This window comes from Tigriopus californicus, chromosome 10 (genome assembly GCF_007210705.1).
Source record: "Tigriopus californicus strain San Diego chromosome 10, Tcal_SD_v2.1, whole genome shotgun sequence".
Taxonomy (NCBI): domain Eukaryota; kingdom Metazoa; phylum Arthropoda; class Copepoda; order Harpacticoida; family Harpacticidae; genus Tigriopus; species Tigriopus californicus.
In genome coordinates, this window is record NC_081449.1 from 12307887 (window position 1) to 12326327 (window position 18441).

The following is an 18441-nucleotide window of genomic DNA, read 5'->3' on the forward strand; positions in this document are numbered from 1 at the left end:
AGGCTTCCGGCCCATCTCCAAGTTGGGATCGACGAGGAGCTCAAGAACGCCATTATGGCCAAGGGCAAGACGCTGTTTCTTGGTTCAAGGTCTGTCAATGTGTCAATCTCAGATAATCGAAAGAGGAAGGGTATGACTCAAAAGTGCAAACGGCCACAGCTCCCGTAGCCAAACAGTCGAAGTACGACCTCACAATTATACCAAGCGAGGAGGATTTCTGGAAACTGCCAAAAACTGGTAGACAGAAGTACCGCACAGCAATGGAGGCCCAGGGGCTAAAGCCTTATGAAGCCAAATCAAGACCTCACCGTCAATTAACCCCCTAATTGCTCCATCAAGGCTCCCATTGGGCTCTTCTGCTGCTCCCCAAGTTGAAGTCAGACCTGAGAGGGAACAGACCAATACCCGTCGTGACGCGGCGACTGCGGCCACGGCCAAAGCCAATGCTCAAAGACTCGTGGAGGTCCAGTCTCCCGCGATGGGCTCGACCAGAGCCGCCGGAATCCCAGCACCGGAGACCAGGACAGAGCTGAGTGGAGTGGAATTCAGGGCAAAGGAGCTTGCGGAGAAGCAACAAGCCGAAAAGCCGAAGCAGGCTCTACTGCTAATAAAACCATGTCTGCCCGTAAGGGAAAGCCTAGGGATCCTCGGAACCTGAAGCCGCCCCACGGGCAGTCCACTATTAAGGAATATCTCAAGGAATAACTCCGGTTATAACTTGAGGACTTAAATAAATACAAAAGAGGTTTTTACTGGGACCTTTTTACGAAATAGCGAACCTTTTCCTCTTTCTTCTAGCAATATGTCGTTCTTCATTGATATATCCCACCAAACACACAACACAGCACTGCAGCTATGACCTCGTTCGGGATAAAGTTGTGGGCAAAAAGAAATTCATATACTGTATGCAAGAACCCTATCATTATAAAGGTAAAATATCAGGTTTTCCTCATAATATAGGACTCTTCTACCACGTCAACAAACCACGAACGTGCATCATTACAAGTCCGGGGCTTGATGTTTGGTACGTTAACAACCTCTCGTCAAGAGATGTAACTGCATGCCTATTGGACACCCACACTACAGAGTGTCCCAGGATTCTTATCGTCAGTCTCTACCTCGATGGCACTGCTCCCTGGACAACATAGTCCCGGACGAATTGTTTAAAGCGGTAGAGTATTGTAACGTTAATAATATTCCACTTATTTGTTGTGCGGACACTAACTCGCATAGCCAGATATGGGACTTGAAACTGACCCCCGCGGGGTGAAAATGGAGGAATTTATCTTCGGGCATAATTTGAAATGTCGAAAACATTGGCACGAAACCTACTTTTGGTACAGTTACCCGGAACAACCAGACCCGAATCGATGTCACTCTCACTAAGAACATTGATCTGGTCTCTGGCTGGGAGTGTCTGATGCCATGACAGCATCAGACCATCGACTTATCAAATTTAAGTTAGAGCTAAATATTAAATTACAGAAGAAGACAGTGAGAGATCTGAAATGCTAACTGGGAAGTTTTTAACCAATCGTTAAATGAAACCCTAAGACCAATCCAATTTTCGTAGATCCAGGGATACTTGATGTGCTAGCCGAGAACTTCACGGACAGTATCAACCAGGCGCTTCGTAAAGCTACCAAGGATATAGTCATATGCAACAAAGTGAAAAGACCTCATTACTGGAGAGAAGAAATAGTTTCGACTCGAAAGCAAATGAGATCATTACACAGGAAATTCAAGAAGAATGACTGCGAGGAGACCTGGAAAGAGTATTTGGACTCCAAGCGGGAGTTCAGAAGAGAGGTACGAAAGGCAAAAAGAAACTCCTGGCGAGACTTTTTATTCGAAGACAAAGACATAAAGGACGTTGCAAAACTCTAACAAGGTGATCCAGGGCAGGAGAACCAAACAGTGGGTCTCCTTTCTGGGGCTATGGCTCCACAGAATCACCCGGAGGATAGCATCAATCAATTCTTAGATACACCTTTCCCAGGAAGTGTGGAACTAAAGGAACCAACACCTGTAAACACTTTCACCAGCATTGATGACATGTCCGGCACGGATATAGATTTCATAAATATTGAAAAAGTAAAATGGTCATCAAGTCTTTCAGCGCCCTGACAAAGCTGTGGACCTGACGACATTAAACCAAGAGTAATTCAACACATGAAGGACTGTTGGAATCGACAGACTTGTGTTTCTCTACAAATCCTCTATTAAACTGGGTACATACCCAAGGTTTGGAGGAGTCAAAGGTCGTTTTATCCCTAAGCCCAGGTAAACTCTCATACGATCAAGTAAAGTCTTTTTAGACCTATTTCACTCACCTCAATCATCTTTAAAACCCTCGAAAGGGTGGTTCTAACTGAGATTGAAGAAAAATTACCTGACCCAAGTCCCTATAAACCGAAATCAGCATGCCTTTCGTAAAGGCAGCAGCTGCGACTCCGCTTTATCGACATGATGATATTGAGAGCGCAATCCTGCGCGGACCAATATGCTCTAGGATATTTTTGGATATTTCTGGGGCATTCCGACAATCTTAACCCGTCCTCCGCCATACGTGGAATGAAGGCTAAGAACATATCTGACTCTATTGTAAACTGGTATTGAATACTATTTTAAACAATAGGTCAATCACAACCACTATAAAGGGATCACTAGGTCAGGCACCTCACAAAGGGCACACCCCAAGCGGGGTTCTGAGCCCTCTCGTGTGGAATCTGGCTTTTGACGAACTCTTAAATCTGTTTTTAACAGGGTCCTGTTAAGATAAGAGGCTTTGCGGATGATTCGTGTCTACTCATCAAAGGTATTGACAAAAAGACAATCATGACTATTGCCCAAAAGGCAGTGGATCAAGTGACACAATGGGGCTGCACAGAATGCGACTCACATTTGGTGCTGCCAAAACTGTTGTGGTACTTTTCAACACCCTTACAAGGATGAGTCTCCCCGAACAACTAATCATTGATGGGTCTGAGATCCCGTTCTCAGACTCTGCCACTTACCTAGGGGTTGAGCTCGACAAAAAGCTGAGCTTTTCTGCACATATTACCAACAAATGCAAGAAAGCCAAGCGACTTCTTCATGAAACTAAAGCAAGGTATAGGTCAGCTCTGGGGCCCTACCCCGGCCAATATGAGTTGGATGTACACTGCTATAATTAGGCCCATGATCTCATACGGTTCATCGTATGGGGGAAGAGGGCTAAATTCAAGAGAATGCAACTGGACCGGCTCCAAAGGCTCGGCCATGTTACTAACAACCCATATTATCGAAGAGCACCCCCAACCCGGGTCTTGAGATCTCATCATGGGACTTCCTCCTCTTGATTTATTCATCGAGAACATGGGAAGCCAAAGCTGCCCAAAGGATTTTAGCGGCAGAAAACAAACAAATCTGGGATGGGGTGGGTAACGGCCAAAAACGAGGTCACCTCTTACTATGGACGAGCTACCTAGACCAATCCGATGAATCCTCTACGATGGAATACGATCGAAAATTGAGACACAAAACACTGGTGTAGGGTAATAATTTCTTTATTTCAACTCAGCCAGTTTCGACAAATGGTGCTCCGGGTAAAAATAGAGGGATTCTCTGTTTTACTGATGGAAGCAAAAACCAACAATGGAGATAGGATGGGTTACCACATTGTCTGTTGAGAATGATTGCTGACCCTCTTCAAGGACTTGTTATAAGTGACGAACACCTCGCGTCAGTCGTTCGTCACCCCGTAGTTTGCCATCACGAATTGCTCCGAGATCCCTCCTAGTCATCGTCAACAGAAGCACACAAAAAGGTATTCATTTCCTGACAACTTGACAGTCAGGCGTGCAATCAAGGCCTTATTACGGCTAACAAATTATCTCAATATCCAAAGTAGTTGAGGAGTGCATCAACACTCCTGAACTCATTGGGTCCATGTCAACAATATGGTCATGCCACTCCACTGCGATAAGGCCCACGTGGGACATGAGCTTGAATGAAAAAGTAGATGCTTATGCTAAGCTGAGGCTCTACAGAAGGACCTTACAAACAACATACCACGCTCCACTAACGTTCATTGCATTGCCTTCCGGGGACATTCTCAAGGACAATGGCAAGAACTAATGGTATGAAACAGATAAAACATTTAACCAAAACTGCCTTTCCCCAAACTACCGGCTTTGGCTTGAAAACGTAGGATAACCAAATATCGAAAGATTTCTTAAAACTCGATCGATCTTTCTAAGTAAATTAATTTCAAGCCATACGGCCACAGCTACCTAGAATCATCATCATCGTATAAGATAGTAGAACATCAACCGAACTCTGAAGGTTTTTGCAAAGCGGCAAAGAAGAATCTCTATCCATATATGTCGCAGTCCAGATGGGTATTTCCGTATTGAAATCGACATCTCAGTCATTCAAAAAGCTGGAGGAGTTTGCGATCTTGCGCAATTTCTCCCAAATGTTGGTGTAGGCCACCAGAGCGATTAGCGTTCTTGACTTGTTTTTTTCTCCAATGACCCTGATCTGATCCAGTATGTCCATGTAACGCCTAGTAATCTGTCAGATAATCTTTACTGCATCGAGTTAGGGTCGACCATAACTCAAAAGCCGGCATGCTCTAGAGTAAGACCGGCCAAAAGAGCGGTCTGGTCTGGCTAAGTTCAAATTCCAAAGATGAACATTGGCAGTTGATTATACAAAGGTTACGGGAGCTTGATCTTATTTCAATGCTGAAAAAATGAATCGTCCATTAGATGTAGCCTTCGACAAAATGATTCTATTTTTGAGGACGGCTCTTTCAGGTAAGCAATCTCTGAAATGTGTTTCACAGGCGGGGCCATTCTAAAATTCCAAAGTATAAGAAGAATTTGTTTCAAAAAGAGTTGCAAACTAGCAAAAAGACTCCAGAGCACTTTGAATCCAGTAAGTTGTGGCTAGCCTTCAAGAAAGTTGGATTTATCCAAGGTAGAATTAAGGCCTCCATTGAGACAGATCAGAATTGAAGGAAAGTAGAGTTGTTCAAGCGGTGAGGTCGAATCCGAAGGCGCTTTTCTCTTATGCCAACTCTAAGAGAAAAGATCAAACACCCTGTAAGGGCCGTTTAAGGTCGATGGGGAAGCATAGAGACAATGTAGGGACTATGGCCAACATACTTGGAGATCAGTTCTCTAGTGTGTTTTCAACTCCACTGAGTTGGTAAGAGTAACAGTTGCTCTATGAGGGTGTTGGGCGGGGCAAGGCTTGTCAACGCTGAGCATTTAGAATGATCTCGTAGTCACAGATTTAGGATGCTTTAGAGGCCATCAGGGACTTGAGACTTCGAGCTCCCCTGGCCCTGATGGAGTGACAATTCAGTTTCTGATGAGATGCTCAGAGGTTCTTGCTCCTGTTTTCTCGTACTTGATGCGTTGCATCTTGGACCAGGGCAAGTTCCCCTCTTCGCTCATGAAGGTTCATGTTGTCCAATTTTCAAAGAGGGGATAAGTCACTCCCCAGTACTACAAGCCAATTTCTCTCACTCTCGAATATTGCGAAGGTGTTGAGAAGATCATGAAGTTCAAACTTGTTGAATTTCTTGATATACATGAAGGTCCTTCCCTCCTAGCCAACATGGTTCCGAGCCATTTTAACACGGTTACCAACTATTGAGCATATAGAGCAGGTTATTGAGGGACTGGGAGAGGCATGAATCAGTCGATGTAGTTTATCACGACTTTGCCAAGGCCTTTGACAATGTTAGATAAGGCCTTTTAGTTAACAGGCTCCATGGAATTGGGATCCAAGGCAAGGTTCTCAATTGGCTAAAGAGTTTCATTGTGGTAGGAAAAATTAGTTAAGGTTGAGGTGATTGCTTAGTGACATACATGATATCAAGTCTGGTGTCCCTCAGGGCTCCATTTTGGGTCCTCTCCTTTTCATCATCTTCATTGCTCTGCTTCAGAAGCTTGGTAGTAGTAATGTCAGTATCTCTTCCATGCTTGATATGAATAAAATGGTAGTGGTAGGAATGGTCAGGATTCTGGTTGTCTTGCAAAGGACCTAGACCAATATTTATTCTTGTGTTGCTGCGAGTAACATGGCCTTGAATGGAATGAAATTCCGCTCAATGACCTTTAGGGTTGACGCCATTAAAACACTCCATATTAGATGATGAGGTAAGGACATTGAGCGGTCTCATCCATGAAGGATTTAGGTGTAGTCCTCCAAGATAATGGAAAGTTCGATGAGCATATCCAGTTGAAAGTTGGTAAGGCTTTTCAACTATGTGGTTGGATTTATCGCAGTATAGTACGTAACCAGAATAGTGTCATGAGCTAACTCTGTACAAGTCGATTGTTCAGCCGCATCTTGAATATGCTCCCTCCCATTTGGGCTCCAATTAGTTTAGCAGGTTTGCAAAAGCGCAAGCAGGTCCAAAGATGTTTTACTAGGAACATTGAAGATATGAGAAGAGCTCTCATATTGGAGAAGGTTAGAAAGGTTGGGATTGTACAGTACTCAGAGAAGGTCCGAAAGGGTATCTGATATTGTACGTTTTCAAAAGCATTCATGAGCTTTTCCCAACCAGGGTTTAGGGTCAATTGTAGTGAGTAGAGGCTTAATGTGCGTTTTTGAGAGCACCTTTAAGCCTCTGAGAATCCAGGCTAGTTAAAACAAAGAAGTCCAACTCTCTTCTTTCTCTGGCTCCTTCATTGTTCAATTTGCTGCCCTCAAATATTCGTAGGGTTTATGTAGGATGACTCCAGATGCCAGATTTAAGTCAGACTTGGACAAGTTTGACTAAAATTCCGATCAACCTTATATTCAAGGATTACCAAGTCTGCCAACTCCAATTCGTTGGTCGATCAAATAAGTATATATAAATAAAAGTCATATAAAATAATAATCTTCTCGTCTTGAACTGCTGGATTCCAATTCCGGTAAAAACGGTAAGGAAGTCCGCACAAAAAAAAATAATTAAAAAAAAAACATGCGCACTTTTGGATGCCGTCTAAACTGACTGACAGAGATTGCAAAGCAGTTGGGCGTCTCCAGGCCAATCGTGCACGCTCTTTATGAAGTTGGAGGCGGTGGACAGGAAGCTCGGGTCCGATAGAAAAATGAAATTGGACGTGGAGGAGGTCAAGGAAGCTGCGAAGGCTGCCCTTTAAAGGCAATGCGCGTGCACGCCAAGGACTTCGCGTTCTCAGAAACGACCATCTGCAGCACAATTAACAAGGCTGGAGCCAAAGCCTTATGAGGGTGGAGTGGCAACTCTTGACACCAGCCATGAAAGAGACCCATCTCCACACTTGCAAGGCTCTGTTGAACAACTTCATGAGAAGCCAAGGACAATAACGTTGTCATCTTCAGCGACGAGAAGACATGGATCCCCATGCAAAACCGCCAAAATGACCGGTATTTGTCCTTTGGGGGAGGTCAACAAGACAGTCTGGACCCTCAGCACCACAAAGCACCCTGCGTCCGTCATGTCCCTGGCATTTGTGGCCTCGGACGGAAAGGCCGCCCCCTCATCTGGTTCCCGTTGGGTACGGGTACATGGAGGGCCAACTATGTGCAGGCCTTGGAGGAGAAGTGTTTGCCATGGGTCCAGGCCAACTACCCAGACATGAATGTTGTGCTTCAGCAGGATGGGACGCCTGCACATACGTCCAAAAAGGCCCAGAAGTGGTTGGAGAACAACATGCTGTTCTGGCCAAAGAGGTTGTGGCCCCCTACTTGCCAGCTGCCAACCCCTTGATTTCACTTTTTGGGTGCACGTCAAGTCCAAGGCCTACACCATTCGTCACCCAAATATTGACGCCCTCAAGACCGATGTCACCCAATATTGGGACGCCATTTGGCAGACTACATCCGCCCGGGTGCAGGGCTTCCGCGGGCGACCGCCTTGAGACCGTCATTGCTAAGAAGGGGGGGGGGGGACATCAAAGATTAGGGTAGCCAAGACATTATATTAAGCTAGGTTTAATTTTTTGTTCATGTACTTCTACTGGTTGCCGAAATACATCTTGATGAAGTTCCAAATTGACAGTGTAAAGATTTTTTTTGTCGCACACGGTACCTTGCCACAACAAAATGCTATGAATCCTTGTTGGTGACAAGTTTGCTGGCTGTTAAAAAAGTTAAAATTTGAGTGCGTATTTTTTTATAAACATTTTCGGTAGATTCGCGCCCAAATCCAAATACTTGACCTACATATTTTTCGACTTCCTGATTTCAAACAGCACTCTCAAATATTCGGGCACTTTTTGGGCAAGATAGAGACTGGGATTTCTTTATAGCGCCAGATCAGGAAGCAAAAAGACATTCTTTCAAAATTCTAAGTAAATATCAATTATCGTTTTTGACGAGTCTGGTCTCGCATCGTTTCTAAACAACTTCAGTTCCACCAATTTCCCTAAAATTGATTAAAAGACTTGATGCACGCGGAATCGCCCCAACACTTGATTAAAGACACTGGCTTAAAATACTGGACTCAAATCATCAGTAACGGATAAGCATCAGAGGTTTTATTGTTTTTTCTTGGGGGAAAAAGCTTGAAGAAAAGTGGCTACGCGACGTTAAGAAAAAGACCCAAGGTCTTTGTCACTGTCACCATCTGTCAGGTGATTTTCCGGTCGCACCTAGCCTGGAGGTGCAATGGGACAATCCCCCACATTGCCAACAAGAGGAAGATGTCCATGGAGGTTTTGTGCTGTCGAGGAAGTGTTCTGAAATTTGATGGAACATTGAACTATGGAACTATAATTTATCCAGGAAAGATGTCCCAGGAAGTATAAGAGCACCACAGTAGAGGGATTAATCCACACTGTTTGATTCATGCAGTTACAAAATAGCTCAGTGTTTATTTTCTAACGACCATATTGATTAAGCGTTCATAGTTAGGACTGGGTGCAAATTACACGTTGGCCTCTACCAAATTACATCAAGCACTATCTTGACGTAGCCCTGCCATTAACTTCCATGGTGCTTGACACAGTTCCCATATGTTTCCCCAACAATGATCTCCGCCTCAATGAGTTCGGCTAAGCATAACTCCGCCAATGGCAATCTCCACCATGGTTATTTCCGCCACAGTGAATTTAGCCACGGATAGCTCCGACAACCGTAATCGCCGCCATGGAGAATATATAAAGCGTTTATTATCCTAAAGTACAATCAAAGTGAACGTTATACTTGCCAATTTGGCTTGCTAACCATAATTGGCCGAATTGTCTGAAATAATTGCCTCAAAATATCCGTTCAACCCTGTACAGGCTCCAGTTCACTCAGGGAATTCATGAACGGCGTCCTTGCTGCGCTTAGTATATGTAGAAGGAAGAACATTGATCTATGATATTCAGGAGCCTTTAAAAAACTTGAACCAAGTTCTTCCATATCAGAGGGAAAAGCAGAAGAGCTCCAATAAACCCTCAGAGATTTTGCATGCTTGAGTAGGATTGCACAGTAGGCTTTAATTAGAGGGCGTGCCCTCTAGCTTTAATCAATAGAGAATCAAAATTAATATGGCAAAATAAACGTTTATGTGTTTTAACAACATTCCCGTAAGACTGACAATTTTTGCTTCAACTACTTCTTTGCGTTACCCTATGATAGTTTGACGCCAAAAATTGTTCAAAAATACAAGCGAGCGCAATCTTGAGGTCAGAAACAAAGCTAGGCGTATTCTGAAGGCGAGTTTTATGGCTGGCGTAGATTGCCTCCAAAATTGTAGTAAGAACGGACACTTTTAACATATTTCACCATCAGAAAGGTTGAGACACCTATTTTCTTTCAAATTGTGCCCATTTTTATCTAGCAACTTCAATAACATACCTTCCACAACATGTCAAAACATGGTGACAAAATTCCTGACACGGCTCCATGAAGGTCAAAAGATCAAAGACTTTGCCACCAACTTTGGAGTGAACTCAAAATTTGAGGGCTACGTTTAGTACTCGAGAGAGTGCTGTATCACTAGGTCTGTTTATTGCGTACCCCTTGACCAAAACTAGGACATTTTGCAGCCGTGCTTTACAATATGAAAGGAAACTCACTCTCATGTCCACAAACGTTACGCGAGACCAATTTTGGTGTAGTAGCTTTTTAATCATTACCTGTAGCACCAAGTTGGTAGCCTGTTCCACTGTGGTCGTGTCCGGTAAGTAGACGACCTCCACCTCATTGGTGTCAGTCAGGCGCTGATATCCCAAATGTACGTGACTCCCAGCCAAGTTTTTTCCGACTTCTGATCAAATCGCCTACCCATGACAGGACCTTGGAATTGTGGACGTCGGGAAATACAAGGACGTCTAATAGAGGGAGTGTGACAATAATAACTTTGTAGTGATCGGACATGGTCCCGAAGAGAGCTCTTGATCCTGATTGTAGATCAACCGTTGCTATGAGGCGTCGTATGGGGACGTTTAGGCAAGCTCTGACAGGTTTCTTTGTTTGCTGGTACCAGTGTCAGCGATGCAAGTTTGGGGCTTCAAACATGTTTTTGAGAAGCTGACCCTTCTTTCACATTACTATACACGGTGCCCAAATCCATTAATTTAGAAAAATGGAAGAGGGGAGCAAAATGGTATCTCGTATTGAATACAGCAAGACCGGGGCTGTTTGAAGATAGTAAGCTGGAATTGTGTCACTGTTCATTTTTGGGCTTAATTCATGTTTAAAAAGTTACTATTTTCCAATGGNAAAGATCAATGGAAAGGAATTTCAATTTGATCTTAAATTTTAGTACTGGCGACATAACGAACGGGTTGTTTCGGTTGGCGTTTGCTACGGCGCAGGTTTGAAGGTTTGACATTGCTTGATTCCTTAACGAGAGTGTCGTCGGGGTTTCCGAGAAGCCGAAGGAACTTTTGGTTTCTCCATAACAGACGTCCGGATGGAAATTTCAGGTTGTAACGTCTCTTGTCTTCTGTTCCCACGACATGAGCCGTTTTGTCCCAGCGAAGAGAAGTTGGGTCTTGTACAAGAACATGAGAGCCAGGTGAGATCGGTGCGAGGGGTTTTGTTGATCGGTCGTAATATTCTTTCCGTTTGACATCAGACTCTAGGCGTTGTATATCGGCCTTCTCGGCACTTTTCTGCCACTCTGTACAGTACGAGCGCCAATTTGCTGGAACTTTGGAACGAAGAGGGTGTCCAAAAATCCTTTGGGAGGGCGATAAGCCGTCCGCACGAGGGGCATTCCTCACTTCCAAGAGACCAGCGTGAAATGCATCGGAGCTCATACTTCCACCAGTCTTCTGGAGTAGTCTTTTCACAATTTTGACCGATACCTCGGCATGCCCATTACCTTGAGGATGGTACGGAGACGACGGCTTCCATATAACACCCCACTCTCGAAGGAAGGTTTGCATTTCCTCGGAACGATATTGTGGACCATTATCCGATTTTAAGATTCGGGTAACGCCCATTAGAGAAAACAATTTTCGGAACGCTTTGGCAATGTCACTTGAGGAGGGAGCGTCACTAAATTTGGCGACAAGTGGAAATCCCGAGTACCTATCCGCGTAGACCAGATAATGTTGGGATCCGTACTGAAATAAATCACTTGTGGCAACATCAAACGCCCTGGTTGGAACCGGATCTTGGTTTAGCGGTTCAGCGGGATGAGAAGGACGATATAATTGACAAGCTTCGCAATCATTCACAATGGTAGCAATGTCATTGTTAAAACCTGGCCAGTACACGGTCTGCCTAGCCCTTCGCTTGGTCTTCTCAAGACCTTGATGGCTTGCATGAAGGCGTTGCAAAACATCTTGAACAGCGGTGGGAGGGATCACTATTTGATGACCACGAATAACCAGACCATCTTTGATCGATAATTCTGAGAAGATTTTCTTAAACTGGCTTATGTAACGGCTTGGGATGGATTTCGAAATTATTGAAGAAATAAGATCTCTGTAGTCGGCATCATTCTGAGCAAATTGGCGTAATTCATCCAGGATGAGATCATCCCTTCCAGAAGTGATCGAGAGGAGGTTGTTAACTTGCACGGCATCAATATTAGAGTCCTCTTGGTCGAGAGGATTTGGAATAGGCGCTCGGGAGAGCGCATTGGGGATTAGTTGGTCCTTCCCCCTTCTCCACTTCACTTCGAAAGAATAATCTCATAAATGAGAACGATAGTTTAATACCCACGGGTTATCAATTGCAGCAAATGTGTAGTTGTTGAATAGGGATTCCAACAGTTTATGGTCAGAGATAACCAAAAAGTTGGAAAGACCACGCAAATAAACTTTACACTTATTGATTGACCAAAAAATGGCCAAGGCTTCAAGTTCGAGCACAGCATAACGCGTTTTGGCCTCTTTGAAAAAGCGGCTCCCGCACTGAATCAAGCGCCACTGGCCTGCCTGTTTTTGTAGAAGAACAAACCCAAGGCCATGTCGGCGAGAAGCATCTGTTTGAAGGGCGGTTTCGAAGGATGGGTGGAACATTCCTAGAACAGGTGGAGAGACAAGAGCTTGTTTGACGTCATTAAATGCAATGGTGTGGTCTGGGTACCATGCAAATTCGGAACGTTTGCGGAGAAGATCTCGGAGGGGCCCAGCAGCTTCTGCTATCAGAGAGCTAAAACCACCCAGTTGATTAACAAGCCCTAGGAGGGATCGAAGTTCAGTTTTTGTGGTTGGGATTGGAAACTTCTCAATGGCACTTAACTTAGAGGTGTCCACCTTGATGGAGCCGTGAGAGATGTAATATCCCACAAACTTGATAGAGGTTGCGACTAGAACAGATTTTTCCTTACTCACAGTAAGACCATGTCAAGCGTACTGCTCAAGGACGTCACACACTAACGAAACAATCCCCCGGAATGTTTTGTGTCCCATGCCGATGTCATCAACAACTTTATGAATGTTTAAGCCATCCATGGCCACGTCACCTTGATAACTAAAACTGTCTCCTGTGGAAACAAATCCCATGGGACTATGCAGAAACTTGTACCGCCCAAAAACGGTGATGAAGGTAGTAAGGGTTGAGCGTCGGGATGCAAAGGCATCTGCCAATAACCCTTGACCAAATCGAGTTTAGCAAAAAATCGATCCTCAGGATGAAATCCGCCAACAGCCTCGGTTGGACTTTTGGTGTGGTGAATTGTATGAAGAACTTGAGAGTTCAACTTTGTGAGATCGATACAGAAGTGGATGTCACTGTTTGGTTTGGGAATGATAACGACAGGGTGACACCATAATGACGGAGCGTCACCAATCGGTGCAATGATTTTCCTCTTTTCCATGTACTCCAGAGCCTATTTGACTTTATCTTGGTAAGCGTATGGAACTTGCCTCGCAGCGTGTATAGCAAAAGGTTTATATCTGTCTTTCAAAGTGATCCTCATTGGTTCGCCCACAATGGGTCCGCACATAGGACTAAGTTCCTCAGCGTCATCAAAAACAACTGAGTACACAGAACGAATTTTCTGCTCCACTTCTGAAAACATTGATTGATCAATGGACGGCTTGGACGAGCTTGGTAATGAATTTATCCAGATATGACGATCTGGCCAAACTTCAGGAGATTGCACATGGGGAATACTGTGATCTGGATCTGGAGAAGGGTTCACAGACGACACCTCTGAATGGGTGCCAGGGTACGGGAAGTTAAGACTGACAATATTCAGGGATTTGCATGTCTCCAAACTAAGGTAAAACTCATTAACTTCCTTGCAGACTACAACTTGGACGTTTTTGGCAATCACTTCCTCGAAAGAGATGGTGGCATGGAACTGACCGATTTGCTTCAAAATTGTTCCATTTATCGAGATGATCTTGTGGGACGTTTGGGGGTCAAGGATTAGGGACCTGTCAATGCCACTCTCAATGAACAACTTGTATCCCATGACAGTGATCCCAGCCCCAGTATCAGGAACAGCTTTGATTGGGAAGACGTAAGACAAGTCTTTGAGTACCAGGTTAACTAATATAGTGGGCGACAATGATGGGGAAGTTATTCCAGCAATGACAATATTGTTGAGGCCTAGATTGGAGGAAGGTGAGTCCCTGGATTTAGTGTGGACGCTCGTCTTCCTACCAGATCGACAGTGTCTGGCAAAATGACCCATTTTTGAACACTTGAGACATGTAACTTTGCGTGCTGGGCACCGTTCGCGAGGGTGGGGAAAGTTCCCACAATGGTGACATTTTTTGCCTCCTAGACAGGTCTTTGGAGGATTCTTGTTCGATCTGTCGGGAAGGGAACTCACTCCGCTAACTTCTCTTGTACCAGATGAAGAAGAAGGTTGGCCCATTTGTTTGGCACCTCACCTTGCGGTTTTGAGCTCCAGGATGTAATTCTGAGCCTCGTTGAAGGTTGAAGGGTCTCTAACCATAAGTTTTGCCTTGTCAGGTTCATTCTTCATCAATTGGAGTAATATACCCACGAGCAATTGATCTTCAGTAATATGGGATACATCCACATAATCAATCGTCTCGGATCTCATTGCATAGTGACGTGTAGCTTTGACCATCCTTTTGCAGAACTGACAAGAGTTCCCGCATATCCAAATGTTTATTCCTTAGACTTTGAAGGTGAGCCTCGATTGCATCCAGAATTTCTTTGACTTCACGTCCGGTATCAAGACGAATTCCTAGGGTGTGCTGAACCATACGAAAGAAACCTGGAGTACAACATTCCCAAAAGGCAGAGACCTGAGTGCAACGGTCTCGACGAGATAGTTGCATTAGTGTGAAATAATTCTCCCACAGCGGACGCCACAGAACGAATTTTCTTTGGTCAGTGTCCGTTTCTACAATGGGAGGGCGTTTGGCAGGGAAACGAGATAAATCAGTCAAAGGAGCGGCACCAAATTGAGGAGGCACAAGGGAGCTTGAGATAGGGCCGGGGATAGATGCATCAAAATCCCTCCTCAAACCAGTTATCTTCATCTTGTATACAATGAACGTACCCTCATGTTCATTGATGTCCTTGTCAGTATCTCCAATGTCAGCCTCAATATGACTGACATCATTGTCCGCATTCACAAACTTTTCAAGGGCCTGCTGCCACTCAGTGAGGCTATGTTCCAAAAGGGAAGGATCGTCCCCAAGTTTGTATTCCTTGTAGGAGGTCAAAGTCCGTTTCCTTGCGCGACTAACATGGGCCTTAAACGCACGACGAGAAGCCTTGAGGCGTTCTACAGTGTCTCTCTCAGAGGACATGTCGGAATCAATGGCCAATCCACTGGGATCCAATGATTGTGTAAGTGATCGGGCCCAAGGGAACCTCTCAGTGCCTTGGTTTAATACCCTGCGCCATGGTAGGTTTGTATTAAAATCACTTTATTCACCTCTCGACGCACATCCATCCGCCATGCCTGTTCACCGAACAGTAACTCGTTTTCTCCTCCTTCATCGATCCCTCTGCTCAGAGAGATTGATCCAATATAAAACCTCCCCGCATTCATCAATAACACAGATAAGAACACACCAGTCGATTGTGTATTAGAGATAGGCCATGTTATGAAGATTGAGAATGGTAACCTTTTTTTCCCTCGATGATAATCAAATTAGATGGAAATGGCAAAATTGTATTAGCATTGATGTAATTGAGTTTAAAATGAGGTGATTAAAAAAAACCAAAAAACTAACAAAAATATAATTGCAAGCTTTTAGGCAATCTGAACCCATCTCACATTTTTTTTCAATTTTCGAAAACTATAGCCTCTAAAAGGAAGATCAGGGCTGAAAGTTGTGCTTGCTGCAAAGCAACATTGAAGGTGTTACATTTCCCAATCAGATTCCATTGGACAAGACCTGATTAAGAGCCAGGTTGGCAAGCAACTTGGACATTGAAGAGGGAAAGGGAGATAATGTCACCATCAAATTTTGAGAGGCAAGTCATACTTTAGGGGCATAAAAATTAATTTTGAGGAATCAAATTAAAGTTTCAAGTCATACATAAATAAAAAGAATGGTTCATTGGGCATTGTATTTGATTGCACTGTCAAAGTTTTACTCATAAAGATGCATGGTTCACAATTTGTATTTTTGGCGCATTTTTGAAATATCAGTCTATCCTCATGTCCTTCCTTAAAGGCATAGCCTAATGCACGGACTTCTAGAAATATGGACTGCAAACAAACTTACCCCCAAATCGGCCTGCTGTTGGTCATAGCAACTATGAGCCACTTTTCAAATCAAAGTAATAATATAATAACCTTAGATTTCTTGAATTAAAGGTAGGTTTTTTTACACAATTTACTTGTAAAGTGGATCATTTCAAAGTTATGTTGTCAGTAGTTCATGTAAGTGGCCAAAAGGAGGCCAAAAATTCGAATTTTCTGTAGTGTTTACTAGACAACTTTGGACAGATGTCCTGAGCTCCTGAACCATAGGTTTGGGCTCAAATTTGGCCCAGTTCATACATTCAACAAGTTCTTGTGACCATAGGAAATGCTTCTTTGGCATAAAGTGAACTGTTTAGGAGATACAAAATTTTGGCTTCTGTTTGCAGTCCATATCTCTAGAGGTTTGTGCCTAATGCAACAAGGATTGAATTCAAGATGTCCTTGCTTGATCATAGAATGATTTAAGTTTTGAACATAGGACAATATTATCTAAAACACCCCAAAATTATGCAATGGCGATTTTGTTATGTTTACAATCTAATTCAATTATTTCAGTCTTTTTCAACTTGAGAAATAATGACTGTTTGTATCCTAGGAGGTGACCAAACAATGAAAATTGTATAGTATGATTCAATGATGAATTGTATTATTTGCATTTGAAAAATGACAGGGATTTACCTGATAGAACAAAAATTTCAGTGGTTTTGTTAGATTTTATGCTCTTGCATTTGTCCTCATAACATGAAATAACAATTTAGAGCATTTACTGACAGAATAAATCAATATTAAGGTTGATTTTATGAAAGAAATTGAGTGTTTTATTCACTCCATGCAGACATGAAGCTTTACGTTTAAAAATCATTTCGATTGCTAAGTAGGCTTTGTAACACTAGCATACAATATTAGTTTTGCAAGGCTTCATTCAAGGCACATTCAAGACCAATAGGCCTAAGTGTTTGATGCACTCAACCATGTACTTCTCCCACCCCTGTTTTTCCATATGCCTTGTTGGAAATGAATGGATTTTCTTTTATTCATGCCCATTGGCTTGGTAAAAACCTTGCAAAGTATCAACATAGCTAAGAAGGAGAGAAGTAGTAAAAGCGCTTATGAGCTGTACATGAAATAAGATCAGGATAAAAACTACAATACTATAGACAGGGTAAACTTCACAGCCAAAAAATTGCAAAGCAATATTGGCTACTCAAATTGTAAAAATGCAAAATGATTTGAACAATTATGTAAAAATTAGGCTAAGAATTCTACTGAAATCCTGTAGACTTTAAGCGGGAATACTTTGGTATCCTTCAAGTAATTGAACTTGACTTACTTTCTTTACTAATTAATTAATTAGCTTGTTGGATTGTCCTTTTAATTTGTCTGATCCATTCAAATGACCACATGAATGTGCAAATGCTTACTTGGCTGAAGTCAAAATGTGAAAAAAAAATATTTGCCTGCAATAATAGTGCGTTTGAAATTAATGCTAAAAGGGTATTTTGTGCCCCCATTGTCACAAACCCTTAAAAGATATCTCGAAACTTGAAGGTCATGCAGCATGTTTGTTGAGAACTTTCAGTCTGAGTGGACAAATTCCCCAGTTCAGAATGTGGCAGCTTGTACGCTGTTATTTCCATTCGGCTTGCCGGCTGCCATCTCATTGTCTGTGATATAAGGACCATAGTCCGAATTGTCATTCAGTTGCCTTCAAGGACTATAGGACTGTAAACGTTACTCACCAATCTGGCTGTGGCAGCTGGGATCGAGTTGACAGCTTGTAGTTTGAGAAGTTGCGTGAGTCACACTGATTTCTCAAAAACTGGGAAGAAGATAAGAGGCTGTTTACCTTTGAGGCAATTTGCCTAACGTTACGCGTCGTCAAATGCAACCGACGGCGCTGTTAGCCTCGCAGAGTGCACGTATGGTGTAAAAAGAGGGCAAGGCTAACAAACAGTAAGGGAGAATGTCCAACGTCCAGCGCGTACTTTGAGTTAACCTCGCACCAATTGTGCGGGTCAGGCAAGATTGGGATGTACCAATGTGTCAAGTGTCCGACTCGGCCAAGTCCGGCACAAAATTTACGCGTCAAGTTGACACGTAAATTTGACGTCTTCCCGATAAAGAAGCAAGCGGCAGGGTCAAACATAGCTGAACTTGATGGTTTAATAGTACATTGATTACGTTGTGGCATGCTTTTATGTCCAAGAGGATGACGCATGCCAGGGCATCAAGCATACCAGCTGTTAACTGACTGATGGGAATGGAAGGACGGGCCAGCCCAGGACTTAGAGCAAGCAATGAGAACTTGCTTCGAGAAGCGTGACCGCCCGCCATTGCTTTATCATCATGCCAGGACTTGCTTTATTCCTTAGTAG

The 18441-nt window shown here is 43.4% G+C and overlaps 1 protein-coding gene across 1 annotated transcript; it reads right to left on the reverse strand.

Annotated features, from left to right (window-relative positions):
• Nucleotides 1-10752: 10752 nt before the first annotated feature.
• Nucleotides 10753-15423, reverse strand: LOC131889235 (uncharacterized). Its single transcript, XM_059238299.1, has 2 exons — nt 12505-15423; nt 10753-12439 (listed from the first exon to the last, which is right to left on the reverse strand). The coding sequence occupies exon 1, from the start codon at nt 14246-14248 to the stop codon at nt 13250-13252; it is 999 nt and encodes a 332-aa protein (XP_059094282.1). The 5' UTR covers nt 14249-15423; the 3' UTR covers nt 10753-12439; nt 12505-13249.
• Nucleotides 15424-18441: the final 3018 nt, after the last annotated feature.

Coding starts and splice junctions, on each gene's coding strand:
- LOC131889235 (XM_059238299.1), bottom strand. CDS start 14,248: ATGGGCCAACCTTCTTCTTCATCTGGTACAAGAGAAGTTAGCGGAGTG.